A 21671-nucleotide genomic window follows, 5' to 3' on the forward strand; every position below is an offset into this window, starting at 1 on the left:
GTTACCTTGTAACACCAATCCATTCCGTTTGAAAAAAAAGCAGGCCAATCGATACTTTTATGTTGTGGGAGATTTCGATCCGGTATTTGTGTTGTGTGATGCATTCTTGGAATCCCATCAGTCACGATTGATTTACAACCCCAACCCATGTAATGTAACAAGTCCATAAATTCACTCCTGGGGAAGAGAAACAAAAAACTGATTATTGAAACATGCATTATTAATGTGATCCTTTTTGTTGTTTTTTTCTCCCCCCACCTTTAGATTGATTTACACTGGCAATTGAACCCGCTAGCTTATCATGCTTCATTTCCACTTCATCGGTGAGGTATCAGCCATTGATTGTAGATTTCTTCATCAGTCAGCCGAGCAATCAAGTCCAGCAGGAACTCGAACAGGAGAGATGATGATGAATGGCAGCAGTCCAAACCCTCTACGGAATTATTCATCAACAATCATCCGGGCAGCAGCAGCAGCAGCTAGCAGCTGTTTTGTGTGTGTGAGTATATCATCTCTTCAGATATATTATTAGCCACTTTTCTCTCTCGTGGTCGTCAACAGCTCAATTAGACTCGGCCCTTGTCGTTTGCATCTTCTCAGAGAAGGAAAAAGGAAAACGACCAGCATCGGGTGGAGTTTTGGGTGTGGGTGGGAAAAAAGGTCGTCGTTGCTGGTGCAGTCGACGCGTGATGAAATGAGATTATGCACGCCCATGTCGAAGCTATGCATAATCTATCGAAATGATTATGCACGTCTTATAAATCACGGGGCGACGACGTCCCAAGAATGTTATCCTACCCAAAAGAAAAAAGAGTTGAAGTGAACTGAGAAACACACATCTGTTCAACTAGGTCAAACACACACACCGAGACGAGCTTAATGCGACTTTAATTTCAGGTCGGCAGGCCGACAAAGTAAACAAAGAAAAAAAAAATCGCGTCCATTGTAACGCACACACAGGAGGGGGAATTGTGTGTGCACACTACTAGTCCCGGGCGTGAGAAAACAAGCTATACGGGATCAGCTGATTATTATTGTATAGCTAAAAAAGATGAAAGTTGGTGGTGCAAAAATGGGCTCTCTCTCTCTCTAGCTGTTTTGACGAATTCTATATATGGGCGCCGTGTTCTCCATTTACGTGAGTCGAATGAGCCCAGCGACTAAGAAAGGCGATCGTGCAGAGATTCAAGGTTGACAGATTCTCTTCTTTTTTTTTTGGCGCGCCGATTGGATGGCGATTATGAATTCACGTGAACGCTCAACAGTGTCGTCGTCTGATGGATGGACTCGGCTGTTTGACTATGTGACCATAAGACGATGATGATGCGTTTATCTTTGATTGATCTCGTCACCATTTTCGTAGGGTACGGAATAATCAGTCCAAAAAAAGGAGGAGGAATCATATTATTTTATTATAGATCCATTGACTTTTATTAAGTAGTTGCATTCGTTTTTTTTTTTTCTACACGATTTATCAATCGTCGCATGAACATTTTTGATTTTTATTTTTTGAAAAGAGATTTTTTGGCGCCGTGCCCGGAAGTCTGAGAGTCGTGCGTGAATGCTCTGTTGTTTGAATGGTTATATATTTTTCTTTTTAAATTTTAGTTTGTAGACTGGCCACCAGAGGCGCTGGTAGTCTGCCCCCTCACAACAACACTCAGTTGAATTCCCTTCCCTTTTTCAGTTCAGTCGCCTTTGGGCTCTCGTCGAACGAGGACCGTGTTTCATCCGGTTTCCTCTGCAACAACAACAACAACAACATCCCCCATGTAGAGCCAAGAAAGCGAAACAACAACACAAAAGGAAAACGAACAAATTTTTTTCTTGTTCTGATTTTTCTCTCCTCCACCGACACAAAAAGTTGAAAAAGGAAAATTATCGTTGCGCGTGCGGGGTGGGACGAAAAAGACATGGCCGAGGTGTTGTTGGAAACAACCCAGACAACAGTTTCCGAGTGTGTTGCAGCGTGTTGATTTGTTATCCACACACGAGAGAAGAAGAAGAAGTTTTGGTCGGGTGTGAAAAAGGTTGTCGGGAGTGTTGTGTGTGTGTGTGCGCGTTGCGTGGAATTTCTTCTGGTTGTTGTTGTTGTTGTTGTTGTTGGCTGGAAGGGTCGACCCCTGTGGGAAAAGCGAGAGAGAGAGAGAGAGACTGGTGGCCGCCACCGTTGTACAAGTTTTATTCGGTCGTCGCGCAGGTGTGTGCGTGACTTGACAAGTGAACGACTTTCCTTTTGTTTTCTTTTTCTCTTTCTCTCCCCCTCTGAAAAAAAACATGGTGCTCAACCTGTTTAAAACGCTGGCCAGCAAGAACGAAGCCGCCCATCACCGCACCCAAAATCACCACCAGTCCAGGTAACAAAACCAAAAAAATAAAAGAATAGAAAAGGGGAAAAAAAAAACAGATTTTTATTTCGACTGAAAAATCTAATTTTCTGTCGGGGTGTTTTTCATGACGTGTCGTATCTCTCCTTCTCTCTCCCCTCACACAATAAAAAAAACGACGAAGGAGAGAGAGAGATGGTTATCGTGTGTGTAGAACCCACACCCATATACGGTAGCGTGAATTTTTCATTCACTAAAAGAAAAAGAAAAGAAAAAAACCACCCACCAAAAGTCGAAACGAAAATTGGGAAGCCCTGGGTATATATTTTTTCCGTTGTTGTTTGGGTAAGGCGACCGCCACAATTCATTTGTCGAGTTGTTGTTGTTGTTGTTGTTGGTAAGGAGCACAAAGAGTCGAGAGAGAGATATTGAAATGAGGCTGCACCTTTTATGTGTGTGTGTGTGGCTTGTTGTTGTTGTGTGTCTACCGACTTCCTAAATTGGCCAAAAGGTTAGTCGTTCTCTTACTCATACTCTCTCTCTATCTCGCAGAGGCTCCTAGAGGCTCTACCTGGGCGCGTGAGTCATTCATTCATAATTCAGTTTGTTTCCCTGGGTGTCGTGTGCACAACTTTTTGGCCAGGCTGCTGCTGCTGCTTCCCCTCGGGCGCAATGAGCAGCAGCAGCAGCACAAGAAGAAGAAGATTCATTATTAGGTCTCGTCCCAAAAATGGTTTGACCACCTAATCAGATCCACTTGGGAGGTTTTTCTTTTCTTTTTTGACCGCTTCATTTTCTCTCTCTCCATCCCCCCCACTCGCACGAAAATTTAAATAATTTCCCACACACGTAAGTTAAACACACACAGCCCACCGTCGGATAATTACGGGGGGACGATTGACGTGTCCGTCCGATAGTTTTCCCGTGGTCATCGCTTGACTTTGTGTCTGTTTGTTTGATTGAAAAAAGAAAAAACCGCAACAACCACAACAAAACACACACGGTTTTGTTTGATAACAAGTGTGTGTGTGGAAAGAACAGGTGTGTGACGCAATCAGAGAGAGAGATGGGCCAAGCCGATAAATCGTGGACGGAAACGATGGGAGACACGCAATCGATTAGAAAATGGGTGGAACGGGATTTTATTTTATTTTATTTTTGGGGTTTTAAAAGGCGGCCACCACCCAAGACGTAACGGAAAAAAAAGCATTTTCTTAGCTGGACGATAAATAAATACTTTGTGGCGTAGTGTTTATGCAAATTCCCCCTCCTTCAGCTAGGAAGAAGAAAAACAGATTTGACCAATTATGGTGGAGACAAACCCGAAAATAGCTCTTGAAAGAAGAAAACTGGACCGCCACCAGTGCCAAAGTGTGTGCGGGATCAATAACCTGGTGGAAAAAAGCAGCAAGTTGGGCGCGTTAGAGGATCGCACCTTAATTGGATCTAACCAATTGCTCCCTAACGCCATTTCTGTGTGTGTGTGTTTTTAGACTCCGGAGTCGAGAGAGAGAGAGATGGAAGGCCATCGGGAGAGAGAGAGAAGGTCCCGATGAATCATCCTGGGCCACGCAGCCACTGCGCAGCTCTTTCAAAGAGAAAAATAACATTGGAGGTCACATCGTCCGTCGCAAAAAAACTAAAAATCCCGAGGCTTTTTTTTTTTCTTTCTATGCACCTGGTCTCTCCTTTTTTTTATTTTAAAATTTTGGAGTGAGCGTGAGTTGAGTGAGTCACACGCCGTTTTCTTTTTTTTTCAACTTTTTTTCTTTTTTCTGAATCAACAAGGAAGTCGCTCTCTTTTTTACGATTATTTGCCTTTTCAAAGATTACCTGGGTGAGATTGCAGACACATATTTTTTGGTCGAGTGCAAACGTCAAGCCCAAGCGTCGTCCCAGGGACGTGTGTTGGCCATTTTCTTTTTTCGTGGTGCACAATTTTCTTCTATGTACAACGTCGAACCCACCACCACCTGTCTGTCCGACCTTGTGGGCTGCTGTTATTTGGCGGCAACGTGTCTCTCCTTCTCTTGTGTGTGTCTTTTTAGCGTGAGTGGCCCAGGTAGAGAGAGATTCCTTTTTTAGAAAGCGCCTGGATCTCACTGGCCAGCCGCTGTTTGGTGTGGCCCCGTCATATCTCCAGTGCAGCAGCAGCAGCTAACGTGAGAGAGACGAATGAAAGAATCACGCCAACAAGTCTCTCTCTCTCTCTCCTGGGTGTACACACCTGGGCCAAGGTTGTCGTCTTTTTTTTTCTGGTTTTCGGCCCAGTGAGTCATACACCCGGTAAGTCATCATCTTTCCAACTGACTAGGGGCTTTTTCTTCTTTTTTCTTGAATTATTTGATTCTTTTGAAAAAACATGATCATTTTTTTTTCTTTTGGTCGATGCTCAAAATGATGTAATGATGTTTGCGGGAGTAAGTGGGGGAGGAGGAGGAGAGGGAATTTTTGATTTCGGTGGGGGCTGTGTGATTGATCCCGATATGGTGTGGCGTGACTCGACACAAGTCATTAGCGATCGCTTGTTACTACACTACCACCGGTTTAAAAAAAAGAAAAAGGAAATGTTTTAAAATTCTTTTTCTTTCTTATTTCAAGTGTGTGGATGTGTGTAAGCTCTTTATTTTGATAGACTCTTCTTTCTCTTTGATGATGCGATTATTTATTTATTTTGTCACAGACTCGTGTCAATAGACACACACACACGCCGAGTAAATAAATACATTTTCTGGATAAGAAGGAAAAAAGCGCGGGAAAAAGCACATTTTTTGAATCGTTTTAGAGTTTATTGACACACATGAAGAAGAAGATAACTCGACGCTTTGATATGTGTTTACAGTTGAACGTCATCATCGTCGATATTATAGACACTGGGAAAATGTTGGAACGAGACCCAGATGGGAGATGATGATGGTGATTTGTTGATTTTGAACCCGTGAACCTTTTTTTTTTTTTTCTTTTTTGGGGCTTTTCATCAAATTTAATTGCCACAAACAACTTGGGAGTGTGTTTCCCAAGTGGGAAATAATCATAACTTTGAATGGTAGTACCTAACCAAAGAGATGGAGGGGGGGGGATTGAAGTTGGAGAGATTTATTATCCATTTATTTGTTTTTGTTTTCTATTACGGGAGAGAGAAGGAGAAGGAGATGTTTTTTTTTTTCAAACGTGAAAGACCTGGTGCCGTACGTGACCGTATAAGGCACTGGGTAATGAGCGGCCGATATATAAACGTGCCAGTCAGTCTACTGCTGCTGCTGCTACCAACCAAATCTAACTATCGATACATAAGCGTTTGCTCGTTTTTCCCCCCTTTTTCTTATCTTTATCTATCGATCTATTCTCTCTCGACCGAGAAAAGAAAAAAAAAAACTGTGTTTCCCGCACTGAACTGCTCCCGCTGCTGCTGCTGGGCTACGGCTGGACTGGGGCTGCCCAATTTGGGATCTCTCTCTCAGCAGAGACTTGAGAGTCCCGCTCCAACGTTTGGCAGCTGTCGTTTTTCTCTTTCTCTCTCCTTTTTTCTTCTGTTTGAACAAGAAGAAGAAGAAAATAAATCAAAAATAAAAAAGAAGAAAGGAGGAACGAAAAACAGGTGATTGAGACTCTCGTTTCAAACTGGCGGCTGCAACTTTTCTTGTTTGTTTTTTTTTCTCCCAGCTAGAAAAGAGAAAAAAGTCGCTTCTCTTCTCTACTTGCCCGTCTAGTCTGAGGCTGGTGAGCTGCTCCTAGTGATCGAATAACCGTTTTTAATGAGCTCGTGACTCACGGCCGAGGCCCCCACAGCCGAGGTCGTTCGTGATGATGTTCTCTCCTCGCGCACACAGACACTGTGCACACGTTTTCTTTTTTCTCTTTTCTTTCTTTCACTGCCAAATAAATAACCAACGTCTGACAATTTCTTGTTGTTATTCTCTAGGGGAAATCAGGAGATGCTACACGCTCCTACGGCCGGATACCAAAGATTCGTCGGGACAACTGGGACATCCTCATCCACCAGCGGTGGAAGCGGCGGAGCTTCTTCGTCGTCTGCCAGGATTTCCCGCATGGCTCGATCGCTGCCCCAACACGTTCCGGAAGTCTTGACTCGCCCCGATTCTTCTTCTTCCGGCGTCGGCAGCGGCAGCCACTCGAGTAGACCGGCCAGTCACAGTTTCGGTAGTGGCGTTGGAGGGTTGAACCCTCGACTTGCCACGGGCCATCACCTCCTAACGGGCGGAGGGGGTTCCCTTTCGGCGCCGAGTTCTCCGTCACAGCTGAGTAAATCGTCGTCGATTCCGTTGAAGATGCGCCAGGGCGTCGTCTCGGCTCGCCACGGCGCCCCTCCGCCCAACATCATCGTCGAGAAGGGACGCATTGAATTCGTTAAAACGGCCACCAGTCCCAGTGCTCCTCCGGCGCCAGCGGCGGATGCTCCGGTCCCGACGCTAACGACAGAGAAACACAAATTGCAAATGGGCACTAAAATATTCCGGCCGCCAACCTCGTCGTCGTCACCTTCTCCCAAGAAATCGACCCTGCCGGAATCGTCTCCTTTAGTAGCTCTGGCGGATGAGATGCCGCCCAAAGGTCACCACCATCACCCCAAATCGAAAGAGACGACCACTCCTTCCGGCAGTGGCGGAAGCATTTCGTTTCGCGATCGATCGGCCAGCCCCAAATTCAATTCGACCAGGGAATCGACTCCGCCGCTGCCCGAATCCTCGCGAATTCCATCCGGAATGGCGCGGAAGCCCAATCCAACGACGACTCCGGACGTTGTCGCCAGCGGCAACGGCCGGAATCTCCTGCCCCGTCCGGGCTTCATCAATAAATCGCGTGAAACGAGTCCGTCTCCCCAGCAATCCTCTTCTTCTTCTTGTTCCAGTGCCAAACCTTCGTCGATTCCGTCTGCTCCTCCATCCAAAAGTGGCAGCAGCAACTCCGGTGCTAGTGGTGGTGGTGTCAGTGGTGCGGCAGTTCCGGTCAGTCCCAATCTGATTCGCTGGAGGGCCAAACTCTCCGGTTCCAGTGGTCCCTGTGTCACGAATCATTTGAATTTGAATGTCTCGGCGGCTGCAGCTGCAGCTGCAACGACGACGACGACGAATAATTCGTCCATAGCCGGAAGCCATCCTAAGAAGACTCTAGGAGGAATAGGGGCAGCTCTGGTGGTGAAATTGTCTGGCAACGGAGCCAAATCTTGTCCTTCATCGTCGTCATCCGCCAGCAGCAGCAGCAAACCGACACCATCAACTTCTGCTGCTCCTGCTGCTGCTCCTACTACTGCTGTTGCCCAGGTATCCAATTTCAATTCAAATTTTCTTTCCTTTCTTTCTTTCGTTCTCCTGGCCATGCAAGGATCTCCAACCAAAATTGGGTAAATAGGTTTTTAGGGTCTCTCTCGTGAGTGTGTGTGTGTGTGTGCAGAATTGATGGAATGAATGAATGACATCATCCAGAGGGGCCCAACCCCGAAACAAAAAAATATGTTTTCCTTTTTTTTTTCCTTTTTCCTTTTTCTCACGAGAGAACTTGAACGACCCAGACTCACGCTCATCCATAAATACCCGAGCTGGAAAAGAGCGAACGAATAAATGTTGAGGTGTGCCCCCAACCAACCGACCAACTCACAACCCAACCGGTGGGTTTCTTCTTTCTTTCTTCTTTTCCATTCCAAAAAGGAGTTGCACGGGAATATTTCGAACGAGTCGAAAAGATGATGTGGGAGGGGCTCCTTGGGCTCCTTATTTGTCGTCATTGAAAAAAGAAGAAAAAGGAAAAAAAATATTTTTAAGTCGAATCGATGCAGGTAGAAAAAAGAAGAAGAAGAGATTTCGGTGAGGAGATTTCCCAGGAGCGCAGACGCCAAAAAATGTGGCCGGCCCGTCTCTCTCGTCTCACGGGAGGGGGGTAGTTTCCATGTCAATAAAGTTGTTGTCGTCGCTTTTTTTCTCTGAACAGAAAGTAAAAGATTTTTCTTTTGGGGGTCTCATCAGGGGGAGAAGAATAGACAGACAAGAAGAAGAAGAAATATCAATAAGAAGACACACAGTGGGAGGGGGTTGGAAGAGAGAGACGTTAACCCCCCGCTGGATTGTCGGCAGCCTCATCTCCACCGACAATCCAGCGGGGGCACATTCCAAAAGAAAAAGAAAAGAAAACATTTTTCTATTCTGACTTTTCTTTTGAGTAAGGAAAAAGAGTTGAATGTCCGTGACGCGATATCATTTCGGGATTATCGAATTTCACGCGAGTTTGGTCAGAAAAGAAAAAACACAAGAGTGACTCCACCTCCTCGTTGGTGGTCGAGAAAAACAAAACAAAAGACACGCAATCCCCCTTTGCACGCACTCGACAACAACAACAACAACATACCTTTTGAAAAAAAGAAAAAAGAAAAGGCGTCTAGTATATAAATAATCATAATAATCATAATACAGCCCCGGTGTAGTAGTAGTACTACACACACATCCCAATCCCCCCGGTGTAAGTGTATATATAGGGCGACCGAGATGACGTCATGCTAAAGAAATGCTTCTTCTTCTTCTTTTGTGGTTGGAAAAAACTTTTTTAATAGTAGGGGGGAATCAAATGCACAGTGAAAGATATTCCCCCGGCAGCTCCTCTGTGACCTTCTTCTTCTTCTTCTCTGCCCGTTGCCAAGAAAAAAAGAAAATTCTCTGCAGCAGCAGCCGAGGTCGCTCAGCTGACAATCCCCCGGGACACGATGATTACACTGTCGGCCAAAAGAGCCCACACTAAACTAAATGGCATTGATCAACCCACAACAAAAAGATAAAAGAAAAAGATTCTTCTTCTGGTTAGATTTTTGCAGGGAAAAGATGAAAGAAGCTCTCGGCTCCGTGAGTGATTGGTCATCACACCTTATGGGCAATGGGCTAGAGGCGCTATATTTATCCTGTTAGCACCGCCGACAACGACGACGACGACGACTTTTTAAAAAGAAACAAATTGGGATGTTACACGCCGACCGGCCGAGAGAGGAGTTGATCGATTTCTATTAATATCCACCGCTACCCGCCATCAACTGAAATGAAAATGAGAACCCCCCGACATTCTTTTCCCTCGTTTTTGCGAGCTGGACGAACGCGTGCCAAAAAATGTCGGTCAAAAGGAGAGAGGGGGGGGGAGGATCGATCCTCCTCCCCCCTCTCCTTTTTTTTCCCACGGCTGCTGTGCGGATGCTGTTTGGGTAAGGGGGAGAGAGGACCCCCATCTGGACGTATTACAACATGGCGCAAAACGGAAGTCTATTGTCCACACAAGTTTTGTTCCAGCTCCTTTTGGGTGTTGGGCCGCGCCGGCCCGAAACTTTTCGAGACCTTTTTTTTCCCACCAAAGTTTTTTGAGAAGATGTTCCGTGTGGAAGGCAAAAGTTGATTGTTTCATCACTATCATCTGATTTGTTTGTGATGCCGAGAGAGAGAAAGAGAGAAGTTTGACTGGGCCATTTTGAAAAAGGGAAAAAAGAATTTCCTAAATACTTTTGGCTGGACCCTTTCTAAAGTAAAAAACTCCCCTCTCTTTTTGTGTGTGTGTGTGTTCGGCTGGGGCTTTCTACTCTATAACAGAGAGTCGAAGCCGAAACTATTATCCAGTTTTAATATCTAAATCCAACAGACACGCTCTCTCTCTCTTTCCCCCCTTGCCTGGGTTTCATTTCTCTTATCCTCCTCGTCACACACGCATGGAATTATATTAGGACGTGATTTGTTATTGCCCCTCGTAGTGGTGGTAGACTAGTAGAGAAGAGTATAAACTAATATATAGACTGGGCGATACGAGCCGGGACGGCCATATAGCAGAGCTACTACTACTACTAAAAATCTATGCTAGTTGTGCACATTTTCTATTTGATTTTTTCCTTGTCGTTTCGCTGTGCTGGCCACTTTTCCACGTTCCCATGAAAAATTGGCTTTTTCTTTTCCTGGAAAAAATAGTTTCGCTAGCGATAAAATCGTACACATTCTTCTCAGTAAATTGGTTAAAAAATGAATGAATGGATTTTTTTGATTTTCTATTGGGCGACATTTTTTCTTTCTCTCTCTCTCGCATGTCCTTATTCAGATTTTTGTCTGTTGTCTAACTCTCTCTCTCTTGTTTGTTTGGTCGTGCGGGTGCGATCGATAAAAATGCCAACAATCAGAGTCATCTAGTGGCGATAATTGGCGGCTAGCAGACGACCTTCGAAAATAATAATAATAATCATGAAAGAATCTTTTTTCCGTGAAGAGGAAGTGACGCGTGAAGATTTTCTTGTAGAGGATAAATAAATAAAAGAAAAATATAATAAAAGAATAGAAAAATGAAAAAAAAGAGAACAATGGACGACCGAGGAAATGGTTGAAGGGGGGTTGGCTGCTCTTTTTATCTCTTTCAACTTGTGTGTGTGTTTGGCTGGTGTGTGTAGTAGAGAGAGATGTTCGGTCGTGTCGTGTGTGTGTGTGTGTCTTTTTATTTATTTATTTATAAAGAGATAGAGAGGGGCTCCGGGTGGACTGGTAATGGCCGCCATTGACCCCGCGCCGTTGACCTTTTAGTCGAAAAAGAAATAAGTTTTGGTTGTTTTTTCGTGGGAAGGAAGAAGAAGAAGAAGAAGATGACACTTGAATTTTCTTCTTCCCTCTTTTTCTCTAGTCCTCCCCTTGACCCAAACGCTTTACAGACACCCGTCGTGTTTATGTATTTGATAAATAAATAAATAAAAAAATAAAAAAAGACGGGACCAGAGAAAATTTTTTTTTAAGAAAATAAAATAAAAAAATTAAATGAAATTGGGTCACGAAGAGAAAATAGGAAAAAGAAAATTCAATGTCGAGTTGTGGTAATTTTTTTTTTTTTTAGAAAATGTGTGGGAAAATTTAATATCGACCCACTTTTTTTCCGGGTGCACTGGGTGAGTTCGTGCGTATTTAATTTCTTTTTTTCTGGTTTTCTGACTTTTAATTGCCAAGGGGATTTTTTTGTTGTTGTCGTTTCCTTTAAAATAAAAAAAAAAATTTCCCTCCCAAGAAGAGTTGAAAAAGGTCGTCGATCTTTCTTCATTTTATTGCCAGTTGCCACCGATGTCGATGACCTTTTTTAATTCTTATTGTTTTCTTTCTAAATGCGAAAATTCCGCCACCCGCTTCTGAAATTGTTCCGAGGGTCTGGGGGGAATGTGTGACAACATTTTTCTCTCTCTTAAAGTTTGTTTCATTTTGAAAATGTGAAGAAGAAGAAGAAACAACACCCCAGTGGGTTTTATTTTTCAAAAAAGAAAGAAGAAGAAAAATGGGCGTGCGTAGTTACGACCGGACGAACTTATATTCCGTTCGACGTGGTTTCACGATTTTTCAAACGTTCCCGCCACTTTTCACACGATTTCCTCCTCCACCCCATCGTGAAAATGGGGGGGAATTATTATATAAGGGACACCCTTTCTTCTCTTCTTCTTCTTCTTTTGTCACGCCGAAAATGTGAAATAAATTTTTTCCCGCCCTTTGCACAAAGATTTAAAGAAAAGAAAAAAGATGATGGATAAATAATAATTTTGTTTTGTTGGATTTTGGTTGCTGGCCGCGTCCATTCCGCCGGCGGAATGACAACATTTCTCAGCATCCAGTTACTACGAATTCCGCCTTTCTGGAGTGTGTGTGTGTGTGTTTACACAAGACATTGTTAGCGTTAGCCAATAGGAGAAAAGAGAGAGAGATAGCTATCGTTTCATCATGGATCAAAAAACACACACACGGACGGACAAAAAAATTGAAATTCTTTCCATCAAAAAGTAGAAAGAGATTCTCTTACACTCGTTCAAACAAACTCACAAAACTATCTCATTCCTCCATTTCTCTGATTTCGTTGAAGCGAAAAGAAACCAACCATTTCTTTTTCTTCTGGGTTGAACAATCGAATCAAGATGTCGCCGAACAAAGAGACAAGTCACGAACACGATTTCGTGGCGTTGATAAATAACTCTTCTTCTTCTTTCTATTTCCCTCTTCACATTTTTTTTTTCTATTTCCTTTTTTTTTCGTACGTTCGTGTGTCGCCCAGATTTCAATCCAATCACGCGGGACCCCCGGCCGCCGTCGTTATCGACATGGATCCGAATATTTTCCGTTTTTTTTCCGCACCGACGAGTCGCTCACAGAAACATAAAACTCACTTGATGGCGATGGGCCTTCATCTTCACAGCTCAACTTCTTTTTCCTTTTTTCCAGGGCCTGGGCAAAGAGAAGAAAACTCGTTGCCTTGAGTGGCTCTTGTGTGTGTCTGTTATTGCCGACGCCCGGGCGTTTATCTCGGGTGGGGGGGAAATGATGGCAGAGGGACAAGTTCTTCTTCTTTCTCTCCCCCACGGTTTGGTTCGGTCGTAAAATGCAGTTGGTCATATTTCATGTGCAGTTTTCTTCTGACTTTTTCCACCCTTCTCTTCACCATTTTGTGCGTGTGTCATCTTTTTGTTTTTGAGACTGGGCCGAAAAATATCTCGAATCGATTGGGAGACTGACGCTCTTGTCTCTTTGTCCATCAGGTGGATGAAGGATCGACGACGCCAGCTGACGCCCAGCCGACCGGTTCCACCGCCACCGCAAGCGACAATCAAATGCAGCTGCTCAACCTGCACTACGAAGTCAAACGGTTAACACAATTTCACAAAATTTTTTCAATTTAGTTCAGGAAAAAATTTCAACTTTATTTTATTTTATTTTTATTTCTAGGCTGGAAGAGACGGTCCACACGCTGTTGCCATTACGTCACCAACAGTCGGCGCTCATCCAATCGTACGAGGTATTAAAAAACATTTATTTTTCTTTTACATTTAAAATTTTAAAAGATTACCCGCCAATTTGTTCATTGAACCGAAAGGCTATTAGCCCGTCGGACACGTTTGCCTCTTGTCGTTGCACCGCCGCGAGTTAAACGAAGCGCGTCACGTTTAACTCGTTAAAAATGAGGAAATTTTCGGTTGTTCCGTCTTTCTTTTCCTTTATATCTTACAAGTCGAAATTACTACAAGATTATGAAAAAAAAGGGGGGAGTCTCAATTTGTGCGTGATGATGACGATGGCTTGTAAAAAATATAAAAATAAAAATAAGAGAGAAAATAGTTTCATTAACGAGCCCATCATTGTGTGTCCAGCCATTACGGGGCAAATGAAGACTCTTTTTTTCTTTTCTTTTCTTTTTGATATATTTAATGAGGACCAGCAACAACAACAACAACGAAATAGTTTGAATTGCATCCGAACACGAACTATTTTTTTTGTCCGTCGTGTTTTTTTGTTTTTTCCAGTTTTTCCCTTTTGATTGTAATCGTTTCTTATTTTATTTTTATTTTTTCTTTTGTCTTGAAGGAGAGGTTGAGTGAGGCCCAGACGCGATTGGCTGCAGCTGAAGCGGAAGTGGCCCAGCTCAAGGAGCGGCTGGCTCGTTGTGAGGGGGCCGAAGTCGACGGCCGTCAAGTCATCCAGCAGCTGGAAGCCGACAAGTCGTCCATGGCCGCCAGTCACGAACAACAGCGGCTCGTGTTCGACAAGTGCCTCGATGAGATTGCCAATCACGTCGTCCAGGCTCTCATCTCACAAAAGGTGAGTCCGTCAGCCCATCCGCCATCTATCGACCCAAATGACAACCAATTTCTAATTCTTTTTCAATTCAATTCAAATCCAAATGAAATAGAACCTCCAGGGGGAATGCCGTCGGCTCAGATCGCAAGTCTCGGACCTGGAACAGCGAAACGTGGCCCTGAATTTGCTGCTGACTCAGAGCCTGCGCGATTCCATGCTGGAAAACAACAAGAAACCGACAGCAGCAGCAACAGCTACTCCGGCGGCCGATGGAATGATGGTCAAATCCAACTCGTACGACCTCCCGCCGACGTCCAGCAGCAGCAACAACCAGCGAGACTCGCTCTGCTCCACAGTCAGCGACAGCGAAATCCGCATGAGCAGCAGCTCGTCCATCTTTGAGACGGGCTCGGGGGTCCGGCCGCTCGTCTCGAAAGATTCCAACTGGACATTGTCGTCGACGAGCAGCTCGGCGTCTTCCACGGCCTCGCAGGCCGCTCTGGCCGTCCAGCAGTCGTCGGAGCAGAGCAATCCGGTCGAGCGGGCCGAGAAGCTGCTGGCCGTCCTCAAACATCGCCTTTTCAGTGCCCAGCTCAACAGTTACAAGAGCATCCGCATGCAGCCTAAGAGCAACAGCAGCGAAATACGCCGGAGTCTCGTCATGCCCGGCCAACAGCCGGCAGAAGCGGCCCTTCCGGCCCGGCCTAGCACCTTGTCTTTCTGTCCCAGCGCCCCAGTCAGCAATAAAGAAACGGGCGTCGTGACGTCCGCCAACGATCCGTCCACTCCGTCGGTCCGCGCCTTGGTCCAAGTCCTTGAAAAACGAGTGGGCAATCCGCTTCCGTCCAGCAGCAGCAGCAGTTTGGAGAAGCCGGACAAGTCCCCTCGACCTCCGCTGCCCCTGGCCCCTGGACTGGTTCGATCCATCCGCAACGCGGCCGCCACCTCGGGCGACAGCAGCAACGACAGTCCGGCCAGCAAGGACGAAGGCTACTCGACCATGTCCAGTGACGTCCAGGTGGATTCCTCGTCTTCCAGCTCGTCGTCTTTCATCGCTTCCGGCTGCTCGTCGCCGGCCACGCTGCGCCGCAGCGCCAGCGGATCGACGCCCAGCTCGACCACCCGCTCACTGCCCATTGCCAAACGCAAGACGCTGCTCAACTCGTCTTCCAGTTCCAGTTCCAGTTGCTCGGCCTATTCGTCGTCCTTGTCTTCCTCCTCTTCCGACTCGCGTCCATCCCAACCCAATCGCTCCATTTCCCTCCAGGAAACGCATTCCGGCGCCGTTGGACTGGAAGAGCTGAAAGAAGAAGCGTCGGACGAGACGAACGAAGACGCTGGAGGCGGCAGCGGCGGCGGCAGATGTCCAGCAGACTCGTCGGTGGCGCCATCCAGCAGCCAATTTTCCGACTACGGCGCATCCTCTTTCAAACGTGGTAATTTTGAATTGAATTTCAATTAAATTAATTTACAGACGAACAATTATTAAAAAAATTCTCGACACGATCTTATAGAATGGCCAGGTGTCCAGTTGGGAACGTTGTGTGAAGACTGGTCGCCCAGCTCGGTGGCCAGTGATTCCGAGGATGTCGAAAGTGACAGGGACGGATTGTTTTCACGTGCCACCAACCAAGAAGAACAAGGTAAACATTTCCACCAGGATTTGACTGGACAAGTTTTTGTTTTTTGTTTTTCTAACTGAATGATTTTGGTTGTCCCAGGTTTGCCCAAGTGGAAGTCGGATGACGAATTGTACAAAGCCGATCAGGAGGAGGACGTGGTGGCCGGTGAAGAAAGTTGGAAGACGCTGGACTTGAGGAACAAATCGCAGCAGTCGGAACACGACTCGCAACATCCGCTGAGGAGGAGCCGGGCCCAAGTTCAACTCTCCACCGATCCGGCGTCCAGCGGTGCCAACAGTTCAGTTCCGCCATTGCCCCGCGGCGAACGTGGGCGGGTGCCGCCCAATTACAGCGAGCACGAAATGGAGGACTGGATCCTGGACGACCGGGAACACGAACCTTCGCCCTCCGAGTCGGAGGAAACGAACGGAGCGACGGCCTTGCCGGCCATCAGCGAAAACAGTTACGAGTCGGATGGAGATGACGAGGAGGAGGAGGAAGAAGAAGAAGAACTTTTCGTCCCCGAGATTTACAGTCCGGCCTGTGACCTGGCGGAGCAGGAAGCGGCTGAAAGTGAAGCGGAAGAGGATGAAGAAGAAGACGACGACGATGCGGAAGAAGAGAGTCTGGACACGGAGTTCACCCGCGACTATTACAGACTAGTCAAATTCGAATCCAACCGGAGTCTGGCCAACTCTGAAAAATACGATCACTGCCCGCCGGGAACCGAGACGGCCTCGTCGGACTCGTCTGCCGCCGGATTGCTGCTGCCTCCGCCCGATCGGCAAGTGGCCCTGCAGACGGTGCTGGATTTTATTGCCGAACAGCAGCGCTACTGCGCCATCCGCGAGACGGCCGACGCCGTCACTCCCGAACTGCCGCACCCCAACGGCCTGGATAAGGATCATCCATCCATCGCTAGCAGCACGCTGCATCAGTTGCGTCACCTGATTGCCGACGACGACAGTTCCAGGGAGGAGGACAGCAGCGACGACGAAGGAGCCATCGGCCGAGACGGCGCTGTTCTCCACAGCGGATTCTCGACCAATTGGATGCCCGTCCACGGCAGCCGGGTGGAACTTGTCGATTTGAACAACGCCGAGGTGCGTAGATGAAATTATAGTTTTAAAATTATTTTTTAATTTAATTAATGGCGGATTTTGATAATTGACGCAGGTGAGAGCTTCGATGTTGGAGAAGCTGTTCCGGTCTTCGTCCAGTTCCAGCCTGAACGAGTCCAGTTCTTCCGATTCCTTCGAAGGTATTGGATGATTTCAATTATCCCTGGGCTTCTTAATCGCAACAAGATATTGGATCCAGATTGTTTTGTTTGATTTGACGTGAATATGTTCATGATGCACCTCCCCCGTTGACTATTTTTGCAAAGTTCCTCCGCAATTGGATTGGAAAGGTTTCTAAAGTACAAACTGACGGATTTTTTCGTGTATTGACGTTTTGTTATTTCATCAAGTTTTAACTCGAGAAAAAAAAAGGTTCTGGTAAGAGAATGCGGTTGGAATTGATTTCATTTCATTTTTAAACGAATTTTCGATCCATCACGATCAGTTCACTTTATGATTGAATTGGTTAAATGTAGAAAGTCTTGTTGTATTAATTAGATTTAAAAAGTCCTGTTAACTAATTTAAGTCAATCCTTGCGTTACAGGAAATGAAGGGCGAGGAAATGTCGAGAGCAGCGAGGATTCTTGTCCGCCACCCATTGCCAGTCCATCAGCGACCGAGGAAAGTCAATGCTAAACGGAAGAAGAAACAAAATAAAACAAAAGAACAAACACAATGCAAACAATTAACCCGTGGAGGAAAAACAAAGGTGAACCTGGAAGAAGAAAAAATCATTTCGCGCTATTATTAAAATTCATCGGCTTCAATTTGATTGAAAATGAACCAAAATGATTAACAAATTGAATTGAAGTTAAGACAAATAACTCGTCGTCGTCTCGTCACAGGGTGCGGAAGATTAAAAAATTGACAAAAATTAAAGAATGTACCTGTTTGTGATTTTGTTTTCCTTTTCTGTTGTTACAAGTTATGTTGCAACTTAACTTGTATTTTCTTCCCCCCCCCCACCTTCCCTACCACCTTCACATTTCTATTTTTGTTTCTTCCTCTCGCGAAATTCAATTCATAATGTCGTCTGTCGTTGTGATACTTGTCTTATAATTATTTTCGTTACATGAATTTCTTTTTATATTAACACGGCCATCCCTTCAAACGCAGCTGGCCAGAGTGTGTACAAAAAGTGTAATTACTGATCCAAAAAACAAGCATAAACAATAGAACAAGTGAATGTGTGAACATGATTGCGTCTCTTTGTTATTGTTTTTCCCGAGTTTAAAAAAGAACAAGTAATGATAAGATTGAATTCTTTTCCATTCTTTAATTATATTCATATATATCTTTACTTTTTTGCTTTGTAATTAACTAGGTTTTTATTGGATTGTGCAGTGTGCTGCTTCGTATTTATTTAAACTTCTATTCGAATTTTTGAATTGAGCGGGAAAATTGATTGCGATATTCCTCGTCAGAGGCGCTGTAGTACAGAATCATGAATCATCGTGGGCGGGATTATTTGGGAATAACGCCAACGGCATACGGCAAGGACCAAGGTGCCGGACAGGGGACAGTCGGTTTTTGTCTGAATCGATGGCAGGACGTCGACTCGACAAATAATAATAATAAAAAATAATGTATCGGTTAATTTTGAGCATGTTTTGAGTAACATTATTGGCTCTTGACATTTTAGGTGAGTCATAAAACTTTATCTCAATGCAATAGTTGTTGTTTTATCTACGTGAATGTCCTCCTCTTAGTCGCCACATGCCAATTTCGTTGTTCTCTCCTTGACCAGATTTCTTTTTCTCTCATTTCAAGAAAATGGGTGAGACTTTTAAAGATGTTGTGGAGGTGGCCATACACTCCAAACTTGATTCACTGTCAACGAATTGTCAGTTTGCAGCAAGTTTGAGGCTGGATAACAAAGAGTTCGCCAACAAAACAAAATGTGAAGACATGACTGTACCTGTTTCCCTTGAAGTAAGTGATTTAATCTATGTTGTTCTAAGGGAAATTTCAACAAAACTGTTTGCATTTAATAGAAGCTGAAAAAGCTAGCACATGTGATTTCTAAAGGAAGTACTAAACCAGACCCAACAGACAGATCCACACACTTCTTGAAGTTAAAGAAATTGTGGCAGATTAGTGGACAAGAAATGTTAAAAGCAAATGGATTCACTGCTCTAGTCGAAAAGTATTCCGAGACTCTGCCAGAATTAACCAACAAAATGTTACGTCTTATGGACCTGGACCCTCTAGCATTTAAAGTGAAATCAACCTTGCAGTCTGTCATCATTTGTGGAACTGGTAGCTCTTTAAAAGGTTCCTTCAGTGAAGAGAAAGGTACGTTTTAAAATTCTATCCATAATTTACTGTCCAAAATGAATAATATTTTATTTCTCTTTTACTTGAAGGAGGATTCATGAAAATGATATTACAAATCCCAGTTGAAGGTGGCCACGAAGGAGGTCGAATCAAAGTGGAACTCAATGATCAAATTCGTTTGTTTAACGTTTGCGATGGAAGTGATCTTTATTACCACCTGACTACTTTTTACTCGGATTGCGATCACACGTTTGAAGAGGTCAAGTTTGGCTGCCGATTGGCCATGATCTTCGACCTGGAACTTGAAACTACTCCTCTCCTATCCTCCCTATCGCCGTCTGCGGATCTCCAGACCTTTCTAGCCGTCAACGACGTTCAAGAGACTCTTGCCCAGTGGGCCTCAACGGAGAATCCTAGTAAGCTGGTCCTTCTCCTCGAGCATCGCTACGCCCCGTCTGAGCTCAATTTTGGCCGCTTGAAAGGTAAAGATCGCCTTCTAGTTCGGCTCCTTCTCTCCGTTGGCACTGTCGACATGTATCTGTCCCACTTGCGGAAATCTGCCTGCGGGTCGTCTAACGAGACTCTCTCGGAAGAGGAGAGCATGGAAACCGATGAGGAGAATTCGGTAACGCAGCGTCCCGTTGCCAACTGTTTGTGCTGCCTTCAAAAACGTTGCAAATGTCTACGCCGCGACTCACAGACAGTCTCTGACGGCGTCCTGCCCGATATTGGAGTCGATGTCGAGATTACGAGCTTGACCTGTCTCGACGGTCGAATCCTAGAATGCAGCCCCTTCCTTAACGTCGATATCGATGCGGATGTCATCCCTTTCAATCACAGTCTCTACACGGTCGAGCCTGAAGGGCCTCTCCTGGATTCTGATTTCATGGAAATGAGTGGCGACTTTTTCGACCCGAGTAACTTGCGCTATGTCTATCATACTCGATCCGTCCTTGTGATTAGCCCCCAAAAATCCTTGGACCTGATGCTCAGTTGCAATTTCACTGTTGCACTGGATCAACTGGAGGCCAACCCGAGCATCTTAGCCTTGAATCGAGTGATAACATTCTGCGAGGATTTTCCAGACGAAGTTTGGCTGGAGGCCGTCGACCGGGCAGAGAGAACACGGCGTCTGGTGTCCATGTGCCTTCGACTCAATGCCAAATTCAACGGTCGGAGGTTACTGCGTGTGTTGTCCAACAACTTCCCCGGACAGCCTATCCAGTACGAAGGGTTGAGGAGCAAAGCGGTTGCCATCGGAGTGGCCCGTCTGATCAAAAAGATCGGAGTGACCGCTTCGGATTTGACCAACGACCTCGTCTGTGAGCGTCGGGCCTTGGAGCAAATCGAAAATTTCGCCCACTTGATCATGGAACTTTATAACATCGACTTGAAAGACATGGCTGGAAACCTCGGCAGCAAATGTGTCACTTTTCTCTACTCCCAGTCTAAGAATTTGATGCCCAGCCTGTCGGTTTCCACCCTCGTTACCTGTGCCGCCATGGTCTTCCGCATGCACGAGGAGAATCCCGTCAGTGGCTTTTTCACGCTCTACAAGTTCAGCGATGGCCTCAAGTTGCTTCCTCTGCCTGTGCTCTTCTTCGTCATCGATGGAATCCAGACGACTTGCCGATCCCACCTTGACAGTAGCCAAGAATGCCAGAGAATGCAGCAGGGTCTGCACAGGAAGCTGCTCACCTACTATCTCCCGGAAGCCTTGGCTGCCGAGATCATGTTTTTTTATCTCAAACTGAACGACGCCATTTTACTCAAGAAAATTACTCAAGACCTTGTTTATCAGACAAACTTTGACGCCATCAAAATGATCGTCGCTTCCCCTGACGTCTGGAACCAGGCTTTAGCCACCACGGGCGGAAAATGGGCGCTCAACTGGCTGGTCTCTACCCGCATCAATTACCTCGAGGGCTTGCGCCTGCCCGTGTTCAGTTGGATCCAGGACTATGCCATTGTCGATGATTGCCCTCCCTTGAAGAATTTTCTTCATTCGTCCGAGATCAGAATCACTTTCCCCGGATTCACCAGCCAACAAGCGGCGGAGGCGTGGTGCGAGGAGCACTTTGGACCCGATCAGCTGGAAGACGCATACAGCGCCAAAACGGAAATCAAAGGCCAAGGCACGAAATTTGAATGCGTCGTCATCAAGACTCGCGATTTGCATTGGCATCACGTCAAGTTGTTTCACGAATCGCGCACCGAATTGCTGGAGCTTCGGGATCGACGACTCCGCCGACTACCGGCCGAAGAATGTGAATCCAAAGTTCATGTCGTCAAAATATCTCTGAACGATCCGATGTCACCTGAATCTACCTCGCGCGCCTCATCTCTTCCGCCTTCCAAACGACTCCGCCGTATGTGACGGCCTTCAAGGAAATGAATTCAAAATCTCTTCTTCTTATCTCGTCATTTTCAAAATCGGTAAAACCTTTTCAATATGCATAACATTTCACGTTTGTATTTTTCTCTTATTTTTTTTTCTTTTTTCTTTTCGGAAAGTTGGTTGAAAAGTATCTTGTGTTTTCTTGTGTCTAATCGTTTTATTCCGTGTTTAATTTGGTGTGTTGATGAGAACCCAGTTGCGATCCTTGGTTAGAAAAGTCGCGAATAATTGAAATTGATTTTTATCGCCGGAGCGAAAATGTTTCAACAGATTTTTTTCTTTCTTTTTGGGAATACAGAAAATCTTTTCCACATTTCATTGATTTGGGTTTTTCAAAAGTTTGACATTTATTTCAGGTCTATGC

The 21671-nt window shown here is 45.4% G+C and overlaps 2 protein-coding genes across 5 annotated transcripts; both read left to right on the plus strand.

Annotated features, from left to right (window-relative positions):
* The first annotated feature begins 301 nt into the window (after positions 1 to 301).
* LOC124207751 (platelet binding protein GspB-like) lies at positions 302 to 17831 on the plus strand. 4 transcript variants are annotated; one of them, XM_046605356.1, is made up of 10 exons: positions 302 to 495; positions 6250 to 7609; positions 12853 to 12959; positions 13040 to 13109; positions 13676 to 13909; positions 14001 to 15324; positions 15403 to 15531; positions 15610 to 16613; positions 16687 to 16771; positions 17177 to 17831. In XM_046605356.1, exons 1-10 carry the CDS (start codon positions 302 to 304, stop codon positions 17266 to 17268), a joined length of 4599 nt encoding a protein of 1532 aa, XP_046461312.1. In that variant the 3' UTR covers positions 17269 to 17831. The 4 variants fall into 4 exon arrangements, with proteins under 4 accessions (XP_046461312.1, XP_046461313.1, XP_046461314.1 ...); XM_046605357.1 differs by having other exon boundaries at positions 363 to 499; XM_046605358.1 differs by lacking the exon at positions 302 to 495 and adding an exon at positions 1614 to 2357.
* Positions 17832 to 18119: 288 nt separating this feature from the next.
* Positions 18120 to 21620, plus strand: LOC124207763. The gene is made up of 4 exons (XM_046605384.1): positions 18120 to 18274; positions 18403 to 18564; positions 18627 to 18927; positions 18999 to 21620. Exons 2-4 carry the CDS (start codon positions 18406 to 18408, stop codon positions 21284 to 21286), a joined length of 2748 nt encoding a protein of 915 aa, XP_046461340.1. The 5' UTR covers positions 18120 to 18274; positions 18403 to 18405; the 3' UTR covers positions 21287 to 21620.
* The last annotated feature ends 51 nt before the right edge of the window (positions 21621 to 21671 follow it).

Source organism: Daphnia pulex, chromosome 11, assembly GCF_021134715.1.
Source record: "Daphnia pulex isolate KAP4 chromosome 11, ASM2113471v1".
NCBI classification, from domain to species: Eukaryota; Metazoa; Arthropoda; class Branchiopoda; order Diplostraca; family Daphniidae; genus Daphnia; species Daphnia pulex.